The sequence below is a fragment of the Trachypithecus francoisi genome, unplaced genomic scaffold, assembly GCF_009764315.1.
Source record: "Trachypithecus francoisi isolate TF-2019V2 unplaced genomic scaffold, Tfra_2.0 Lachesis_group11, whole genome shotgun sequence".
Taxonomy (NCBI): domain Eukaryota; kingdom Metazoa; phylum Chordata; class Mammalia; order Primates; family Cercopithecidae; genus Trachypithecus; species Trachypithecus francoisi.
The window spans coordinates 78379881-78390261 of NW_022681456.1; the positions used below are offsets into that span (position 1 = coordinate 78379881).

At 49.6% G+C, this 10381-nt stretch overlaps 1 protein-coding gene across 2 annotated transcripts; it reads right to left on the reverse strand.

Annotated features, from left to right (window-relative positions):
* Positions 1 to 1316: 1316 nt before the first annotated feature.
* On the reverse strand, positions 1317 to 8370 carry SUOX (sulfite oxidase). Of its 2 annotated transcripts, XM_033221747.1 has the most exons (5): positions 8216 to 8346; positions 7832 to 7940; positions 4548 to 4607; positions 4099 to 4276; positions 1317 to 3211 (listed from the first exon to the last, which is right to left on the reverse strand). In XM_033221747.1, exons 3-5 carry the CDS (start codon positions 4595 to 4597, stop codon positions 1802 to 1804), a joined length of 1638 nt encoding a protein of 545 aa, XP_033077638.1. In that variant the 5' UTR covers positions 4598 to 4607; positions 7832 to 7940; positions 8216 to 8346; the 3' UTR covers positions 1317 to 1801. The 2 variants fall into 2 exon arrangements, with proteins under 2 accessions (XP_033077638.1, XP_033077639.1); XM_033221748.1 differs by lacking the exon at positions 7832 to 7940 and having other exon boundaries at positions 8216 to 8370.
* Positions 8371 to 10381: the final 2011 nt, after the last annotated feature.

Below are 10381 nucleotides of genomic sequence, written 5' to 3' on the forward strand. Positions count from 1 at the left end.
CCATCTCTACTAAAATACAAAATAAATTAGCCCGGCGTGGTGGTGTGTGCCTGTAGTTCCAGTTACTTGGGACACTGAGACAGGAGAATTGCTTGAATTCCGGAGGCGGAGGTTGCAGTGAGCAGAGATAGCGCTACTGCACTCCTGCACTCCAGCCTGGGTGACAGAGCGAGATTCCATCTCTACAAAAAAAAAAAAAAAAAAAAAGCAAATGGTTGTATTCCTCTCAAAGAAGGCAATCAGATATGCACTTATCTCAGTGAGCAGAGGGATGACTTTGAATGGGAGGCAGGTTTACCCTAATCAGTTCCCAGCTTGACTTTTCCCTATAGCTTAGTGATTCTGGGGCCCCAAGATTTATTTTGCTTTCACAACCTCCTAAGACAATATTGATTTTAAACTCCTAGCACCTTTTGCCTTTCTTGCCAGGTGCATTGGAATTGTTGGGGAGAGGGGTTGGAGGATACATGTTTTTGTCACCTCTTCTCTCTTCATGGTATCCTGAAGTCAATCACCTAGGTGTCCCTGCAGATACTGCCAGACCTCAGAGAAGGAAGCCCCCCCTCCCCTTTTTTTTTTTTGAGACGGAATCTTGCTCTGTTGCCCAGGTTGGGGTGTAGTGTGATCTCGGCTCACTGCAACCTCCGCATCCTTGGTTCAAGCGATTCTCCTGCCTCAGCCTCCCAAGTAGTTGGGATTACAGGCACCCGCCACCACACCCAGCTAATTTTTGTATTTTTGGTAGCGACTGGGTTTTGCCACGTTGGCCAGGCTGGTCTCGAACTCATGACCTCAAGTGATCCACCCGCCTCGGCCTCCCAAAGTGCTGGGATTACAGGCATGAGCCATTGTGCCCAGCCAGAAGCCACACTTCTTAACCTACAAGCCTGCTTCCTCTCTGTCTTCCTCCCCAGTTTTGTTTGTTTTGGACTAATCTCTTTTTTTTTTTTTTTTTTTTGAGGCGGAGTCTCGCTCTGTCTCCCGGACTGGAGTGCAGTGGCCGGATCTCAGCTCACTGCAAGCTCCGCCTCCCGGGTTTACGCCATTCTCCTGCCTCAGCCTCCCGAGTAGCTGGGACTACAGGCGCCCGCCACCTCGCCCAGCTAGTTTTTGTATTTTTAGTAGAGACGGGGTTTCACCGTGTTAGCCAGGATGGTCTCGATCTCCTGACCTCGTGATCCACCCGTCTCGGCCTCCCAAAGTGCTGGGATTACAGGCTTGAGCCACCGCGCCCGGCCTGGACTAATCTCATTATACATCCCAGTGCAAATGCATCCTCCCTCCTGCAATAGGCTCACTCCCCAGGCCCAAGAGTCATGATCTTAAACAGACTATTTATTAGAAAAGTAGAACTGTAAAGGGAGATGATTGTGCCCCTTGCTCTCCTCACAACTTTGCAACCTGGAGAGATAATAGTATATACACTTTTCTTAAACATGCCACACACATTTCTCTGAAGAATCCAAAAAGAAAAGCAAAACAAGGCCTTGATGGCAGTAGGCATTAGAAACGGAGGTGGGGTACGAAAACAAAATAGTGCTTGTCTCCAGAATTACTTGTCTCACTTCTAGCCCCTTGCTGTAACAGCTCACATTTCCTGGCACAGGTTCAAAGGCCAAGAGGGATATGTAACATAGTGTCCAAAGAGGGAGAGGCCCTGGGTGAAATGTGCTATATGTGTACTTGGGTATGGCTTAGGAAGCCAGAGTTGTGATCCAAGAAGTTGAGGGGTGGGAAAGATTCTTCTGAAGCAGTGAGGCTAATGGGTGGGGAAAGGGGTTGAGGTGGCTCTTTTCCATGCTCATGGGGCGACAAAGACATGGACACGATGCCAGGCATTGCTGAGGACACCTCGCAGGTTCCAGATTGGGGCCACAGTGTCTGGCTGCACATTGTAGCCATCATCCACAGCCTTACAAACAATGTTCAGTTCCTTTTGTCCAGCTGGCACAGGGGCTTGCAACTGCCACAGACGCCATGCCCAGGCCTTCCTAGGGCGCTGTTCCTCTTCATCCAGCTTAGCCACCTGCCAGGTTAGGCCCCCATCCAGAGACACATCCACCCGGATCACAGCTCTGCCACCACCACTCCATGCATAACCCTTGATGGTCACCTCCCCTGATTCTACAGTCTCTCCATCCCGGGGCTCTGTGATGGCCGACTGGACAGGAAGTTCCTGAATGGATGGAGCAGAGTCAAAATCTACAGTGTCCCAGTCCACAGATGGAGAGAAGCCTTTGTAATCCCGCCGTTGCCAGTGGCTGTAACTTTCCTCTGGCTGCACACTCACTCTGCCCAGCCATTTGACATGGCGGGCACCCACCACTCCAGGAACCACCACACGCACAGGGAAGCCGTGGTCACGTGGCAGAGGTTGCCCATTCATCTCATATGCCAGCAGGACCTCAGCTTCCGGGTCCATGGCCCGAGCCAGAGGGATGGATGCTCCATAGGCAGTCCCAGTAGGGTCTGAGTCCAGTCCCTCAAAGCAGACGTGGGCCTCAGTTTCACAGAGTTGGTGGCCAGCCTGGGCTAACACATCACAGAGCCGTGCCCCAGCCCAACGTGCAGTGCTGATGGCTCCTGTCCTCCACTCCAGACCTTTTACTTCTTTGACCTGAGTCATCTCAGAGCGCCGGTTGCCGGCACACTGCAGAGTGACTGTGATCTCGTACTTGGGAAAGTTGTGCAAGTCATCCAGGGAAAGAGACAGTGACTGACCCCCAGGTGCTCCTACTATATGTAAGCGATAGGTGTCTGGATCCAGGTTAGGTACAGGCAGATGGTTCCGGGTGAAGAAGATAGGGTTGGGTGTGATGTAGTTTTCTGTCAGCAGCTCAGGCGGGGGCTCTGCATTAAAGGGGCGCTGGCTGTTGACCTTCAGGGCTGGGTGACGTATAGGATCATCAGCATAAGGGTCAGAGGTCTCCATGGTGGGGGCTACTTTGTCTTCGGGGTTCAGCTCCCCAATCTTGTACTGAGCCAGTAACTCACGCACGTGGGACTGGTTGTGAACAGCATAGAGGGCCCAGAAGGGCTCTAGGGGACCCCCAGCTGCTAGCATCAGCTTTGAAGGCCCCCCTGGATGTAGGTCCACAAATTCTGTGACATCAAAGACCTCAGAGCCCAGAGTCACCCAGATCCCAGTCTCAGGGCTGGTATGGGAACTCACTTCCTCCTTAGTGTATATGCGTGTTGACTCCTGAGCAGCCTGTCGGCAGGGAAGGAGTAAGATAAAAGGGAAGAGAGACTTAAGAAGAAAGCACTCGGCCAGGCGTGGTGACTCACGACTGTAATCCTGGCACTTTGGGAGGCCGAGGCGGGCGGATCACCTAAGGTCGGGAGTTGGAGACCAGCCTGACCAACATGGATAAACCCTGTCTCTACTAAAAATACAAAATTAGCCGGGCATGGTGGTGCATGCCTGTAATCCCAGCTACTCGGGAGGTTGAGGCAAGAGAATCACTTGAACCCGGGAGGTGGAGGTTGCGGTGAGCTGACATCATGCCATTGCACTCCAGCCTAGGCAACAAGAGCGAAACTCCGTCTCAAAAAAAAAACTAAAAAAGAAGAAATCACTCTAGCTCACCCTGACCCAACCCACAGTCTTGGCCACTGGGAAGTGAAGGTAGCAGATTAGCGTATTTCATCTCCACTGTGCATGAAGATTGTCACTGTGGACTCTGTTGTAACTGCAGGAACACAGGTCACAGCCTGGGTTACCTGTGGAGTTTACTAGGACTGATTCCTTTATTCTGACAATTTTTTTTTTTTTTGAGATGGAGTCTCACTCTGTCACCCAGGCTGGAGTGCAGTGGCCCGATCTTGATCTCGGCTCGCTGCAGACTTAGCCTCCTGGGTTTAAGCAATTCTTGTGTCTCAGCCTCTCAAGTAGCTGAGATTACAGGCGTGCACCACTACACCTGGCTAATTTTTGTATTTTTACTAGAGATGGAGTTTTGCCATGTTGCCCAGGCTGGGCTCAAACTCCTGACCTCAAGTGATCCACCCACCTTGGCCTCCTATAGTTGGCAGGGATAACAGGCGTGAGCCACTGTGCTCAGTCTGTTCTGACAATGAAGCACCTTCCTTACTTACCCTGCATCGATGGTCCTGATAGGCCAACACTGCACCGAGACCTAATAGGGTTCCCATGACTTTCCATCCCCGGGTGCTGGAGTTATCACCAGAGAAGGTGAGGCCGGGGTACTGGGGCTGAAATGAATCATTTGTGGAGCAGGCCTGAATGTAGATCCTTGAGGGGATTGATTTGAGTCTGGAAGAGAGAGAGGTCTTAGTAGCACGTATGGTCATATGAAAGGGTCAGTGAAGGCCTGGGGTCTACTTCTTTCTCCCTGGTTGGCCATTGGTTCCTTCAGTTGGAACTTAGTTTCTCCAGGGATAGGTAGGAAAAGTAGGATCTGGCTTTCTGTCTCCTCCCTGGACACACTCTCTCAACTATCTTATTTGCAAGATATGACATTGTAAAAGACACTAAGGGTGGGAGGTAGGGGCTAGGGGGCAAGTCTTGGGATGGGCTGGCTTACCTGCAGGCCTGTTGGAGCCTGAGGACCACAGCTCTGTGCAGCAGCAGCATTGTAGCAGACCTGTAGAAGGAAGATTCTGGGATCAAGATAGGGAGACCCTGGAAGGGGATATTAGGGAGGCCTAAGGGAATGGGTGAGAGGAAGACACAGAGAAGGTCAGCAAGGAGCTTTCTGGGCAAATGGGGAGTCCTGAGAGTGGGAGTCCAAATGGGCCCTTAGAGAAAACTTGGAGCACTTCAGAGACAGACTGTGCTGACAGGATGACAGGTAATGTGTGTGGGGAATGGGGTAGGAGGGATGGGTGCTTCTAGAATCAGAATCACCTCTCTCCCATCTTCCATTCTGAACTTCGTCCACCATAGAGAACAATGCCTGGGGCAAACGGCCTAAAGGACCGAAGCCAAATGTCTACTGGCCAGATTATTATTTCTGAAGTCAGCAGAGGACAACTGTGGATCAGACTGACTTAAACAGGGATAAAAAAAAATAAAGAAAAAAAAAAGTAGTGGCAGCCTAATTGGGTGAAGGAGCCCAGATTCTTGGGGCAAAATGCCTTGGGTTTGTGAAACTGGATCTTGCTATTCATTAACCAGCCCGATTTCCTGAGCAAGACTCCAAGCTGTTCTGAACTTGCTTCCTCATCTCTGAAATGATACCTGCCTAGCAGAGCTGACATGAAGAGTCAACAAGTACAGTAGTACCCCCTTATCTACTGGGGATATGTTCTGTGACTCCCAGTAGATGTCTGAAACCACAGATTTTACCAAACCCTATATTACTGTTTTTTCCCCCATACATACATACCTCTTATAGTTTAAGTACTAAATTACCCACAGTAAGAAATTAACAACAATGGCTGGCGCAGTGGTTCATGTCTGTAATCCCAGCACTTTGGGAGGCTGAGGTGGGCAAATCACCTGAGGTCAGGAGTTCGAGACAGCCTGGCCAACATGGGGAAACCCCGTCTCTACAAAAAATACAAAAATAAGCTGGGCGTGGTGACATGTGCCTGTAAACCCCAGTTACTTGGGAAGCTGAGGCAGGAGAATTGCTTGAACCTGGGAGGTGGAGGTTGCAGTGAGCTAAGATCACACCACTGCACTCTAGCCTGGGCAACAGAGAGAGACTCTGTCTCAAAAAAAAAAAAAAAAAAGAGATTAACAACAATAACAAAATAGAAAAATTATAACATTATACTGTACTAAAAGGGCTGGGTGTGGTGGCTCACCCTTATAATCCTAGCACTTTGGGAGACCTAGGCAGGAGGACTGCTAGAGGCCAGGAGTTGGAGACCCCGTCCCTACAAAAAATAAAAAGTTAGTTGGGCATGGTGGAGTGCATCTGTGGTCCCATCTACTCTGGAGGCTGAGATGAGAAGATCTAAGCCCAGGAGTTTGAGGTTACAATGAGGTGACTGTGCCACTGCACTTCAGCTTGGGCAACAGAGCGAGACCCTGTCTCGAAAAAAAAACCAAAAAAAGTCATATGAATGTGGTCTCTCTCTCAAAATACATTTTTTTTTGGACAGGCATGGTGGCTCATGCCTATAATCCCAACATTTTGGTAGGCCACGGAAGGAGGATCACTTGACCCCAGGAATTCAAGACCAGCTTGGGCAACATAGTGAGACTGTGTCTCTAGAAAAAAAAAAAACAGGCCGGGTGCGGTGGCTCAAGCCTGTAATCCCAGAACTTTGGGAGGCCGAGACGGGCGGATCGCGAGGTCAGGAAATCGAGACCATCCTGGCTAACATGGTGAAACCCCGTCTCTACCAAAAAATACAAAAAACTAGCCGGGCGAGGTGGCGGGTGCCTGTAGTCCCAGCTACTCAGGAGGCTGAGGCAGGAGAATGGTGTAAACCCAGGAGGCAGAGCTTGCAGTGAGCTGAGATCGGGCCACTGCACTCCAGCCTGGGCGACAGAGCGAGACTCCGTCTAAAAAAAAAAAAAAAAAAAACAAATTAGGTGGGCATGGTGATGCCTGTCTGTAATCTCAGTTACTGGGGTGGTGAGGAGAGGAGTGCTGAGATGAGAGGATGGCTTGACCCCAGGAGGCCGAGACTTCAATGAATCATGATGGCACCACCGTACTCCAGCCTGGGCAATAGGGTGAGACCTGGTCTCAAAAAAAAAAAAAAAAAAAAAAGCCTGTGTGATGGAGCGAGTGTCAATCATGGCTCACTGCAGCTTCAACCTCCTGGGCTCAAGCCATCCTCCTGCCTCAGCCTCCCCACTAACTGGGACTACAAGTGTGTGTCACCAAGCCTGGCTAATTTTTCTGTAGACATGGGAGTGTCACTGTGTTGTCAGGGCTGGTCTTGAACTCCTGGCCTCTTGCTGCCTCAGCCCCCAAAGTGCTGGGTTTACAGGCATGAGCCACTGTCCGGCTTCCCCTCCCCTCCCCTGCCCCCGACAGGGTCTCGCTCTGTTGCCCAGGCTGGAGTGCAGTGGTGTGATCTCAGCTATTTACAGCCTCAAACTTCTGGGCTCAAGCCATCCTCTTGCCTCAACCTCCTGAGTAGCTGGGACCACAGGCGTGAGCCACCATGCATGGTTTTTTTTTTTTTTTTTTGTAGAGATGAGGTCTTACTATGTTGCCCAGGCTGGTCTCAAATTCCTGGGTTCAAGTGATCCTTCAAACTTGGCCTCACAAAGTCCTGGGATTATTACAGGCATGAGCCACCACTTCCAGCCTCAAAATATCTTATTGAACTGTGTTCACCTATTTTCCAAGCGGTTGACCATGGCTAACTGAAACTCAGGAAAACAAAACCTTGGATAAGGGGAGACTACTATAATAACATTGTCTTTGAAGGCCTTTCAGTCCCCAACTCTCCCCCTATTCACCCTAAAAAAAATTGAACCCAGCTAGGAACTGGACCCCAACCCAGGGTCCCAGACCACCTCAATCTTTTTTTTTTTTTCCTTTTTTTTGGGGGTTTTTTTTTTTTTTTACCTCAATCTTGTCTATGCCACTGTAGTGAGCTCAGCAAATTGAGGAATTATTGGCCAGAGTGTCAGAGGCACGCTGGAGAAGGAAAGTAATTTTTCTGCCTTCTGCCCTGCAACAGTTTCTTCCTCACATTGCTGAACAGAGAGCACTGACCCAGCAGGGCCAGAGTGAGGAGGAGTGAGAAATGTCTAAACTGCTGATGAGATGCTGGAGACCAATGTGTCGGGGTGGGTGGGTCGTGGGTAGGGAGGCAAAGAAAGCTAGAGATGGGAATAGGAGCAGTCTTCACCTTGCCCCTAGGCCAAGGGACCCTTACTCTCTCTGCCACCTACCTCAATGCCAGCAGCCTGTTTGTACTAGACCAGAGCAGTGCAGGTAGTGCTGACTCGTAGGTGAACTCAGTCAACGCAGAATCCCAAGTTTGGGAGGGGCAGCCTTTTGCTGTAATACACAAATGCCACCCGTTGGTGCAGGTGATGACCCCTCACTCCCCACGGGCACATTAGGTAGTAAGATACGTCCGACATTCAGGCACAAAGGGGTCTTGTGGCAACACCCCGCGATCTCAAGAGCACCCAGACAGAGGGAGTGGAGGCAGGTACTGATAGTTTTGTTGCCCTCGAGGTTCGGAGCACAGCTGGACACCAATGCCCCCTCCGCTGCCCAGCTCAGCAGCCCTTCCTCCCCAGCTTCTTTCCCACCCCCAGCCTCCTTACCGAGTCCAGTGTCCTCAGTAATGCAATTTTACCAGCCCAGCTCTCAGCGAGTTCTCGAGGGGCGGGGCCAGCACCGTTGCGTCCGGCTGCAGTAAGGGACCACTCATTCCCCTCAGCTCATCCCCTCAGCCATTGGCTGGAAGCGGGTGACTCAGCCATTGGCTGGAAGTGGGTGACTCAGCCATTGGCTGAAACCCGCCTCCTGGAGCCAAGACAGGCAGGTTGCCAAGAAGCCTCGGAGAAGAGGCTGGCTTTTTGCTGTCACTCTCGCAACAGTCCAGAGTCCATTATACCCCTGGTGTGCAAAGAATGGGACCCTCGCGCACCGGGGCTGTATGTCCGGAGCTCGGGCAGTGTGGAAGGTGACGACGAATCCAAAAGTTGGGCTGAGAGGTCGGAGATTTTGAGACGCCCCTGCCGCCCCTCCCTGGAGGCGGCCTCGGGATCCAGTCCAGTTTCTCCCGGCTGTCATCTCCACTTTAATTAACCCCAGGGTACATACCTCTATCTACCCTGTTGCAACTACAACCACCCTGTTTATCTTTTAGAGAAAGCAAGGTCAGCCGCTCAATTCTCATATTCCAGGAATGAGAACAAAAATGCCAAAAATAGTGGTTCCAAGAATTTGAGATTCCTTGGGCTAGTCGAATTTCTCCCCAAACAAAAATGAACCAACAACACTGAATAGCCATCTTTTATTTTGCATAGAAAAAAAATAATAATAATCGCCCCTTGGTGGTACGCGCCCATAGTCCCAGTACTCGGCAGGCTGAGGCGGGAGGATCGCTTAAGCCCAGGAGTTCGAGGTTGCACTGAGCCAAGATCGTGGCACTGCACTCCTGCCTGGACAACAGAGCAAGACCCTATCTCTAAAACTGCCTCTTAACAAGAGCAATAGCAGCTTTACACCCCGAAGTATGAAGGTTGTAGTCTCTTATCTCAAAGTAAGAAGCACAAATATAATACATTTTCTATTACCCTTTTGTCATTTGATGCAGGACAAAATTTATCAAACCTAGTCCCCTAACCCGGACAAATGTATCCATACACTGCCCTCTACAGGCCAGGGGGTGGAGATACAATTTTAATTAGTTTAAGTGAAGGTGTTCACCTTTAATTTTGAAAGATCATTTCCTTACCTTTCCGCTCTCCAACTAGAGCTTTTACCAGGAATCAGGGAACAGGGGTGTGGGGTATTACTAAGAGATATAAGGTAAGGGAACCGACAGTGAAAAGTTGGCTTTGGCTCTTAAGTGTTTGGAAATGGAAAGGATTTCAATCTGTATACAATCAAATCATTGAAAGAGGCTGATGCCCAACCTATCCTACTAACCTACCAGTTATTTAAAAAAAAAAAAAAAAAAAAAAAAAATATATATATATATATATATATAGAGAGAGAGAGAGAGAGAGAGAGAGAGAGAGTCAGTTAGGGATGATCTAAAAGCCTCCTTCCTAATAGTGTCCTCTACTTTTGTGTTACACACATGCTTTACATAATTGACCTTAATCTTCAGCTTTTATTTTACAGATGAAGAAACGCGGCAGAAAGCACTAACTTGATCAAGGCCACAGTTGCTAAGTTGACAGAGACAGGCCTAGAATGCCAGATTTGTCTGGTACCAGTCCTCTTTCCTATCCTCCTTCAGATTCTTTGGAATTTAAAGCCTCCGGCAACCACACATAATTCTATTTCATCCCCCTTCCCTCAACCTTTAGACTGTGATGGACTGAAGAGTCTGAAGTACACTAGGAGTCAAGAGCAGATCCAAGGGAAATTTTTCCGTTGAGGCAGAAGCTACAAGATGAACCAAAAAAACTAATTCAGTGATGTTTTTCAACCCTTAGGCCATGGACCCCTTTGAGAAACATATAGAAATGGATCCTAGAAATATGCACATACGGCCAGGCTCGGTGGCTCACGCCCATAATCCCAGCACTTTGGGAGGCCAAGGTGGGTGGATCATGAAGTCAGGAGTTCGAGACCAGCCTGACCAACGTGGTGAAACCCCCGTCTCTACTAAAAATACAAAAATTAGATGGGTGTGTTGGTGCGTGCCTGTAATCCCAGCTACTCAGGGATCAGGAAGCTGAGACAGTATCACTTGAACTCGGCAGGTGGAGATTGCTGGGAACCAAGATCACACCACTGCACTCCAGCCTAGT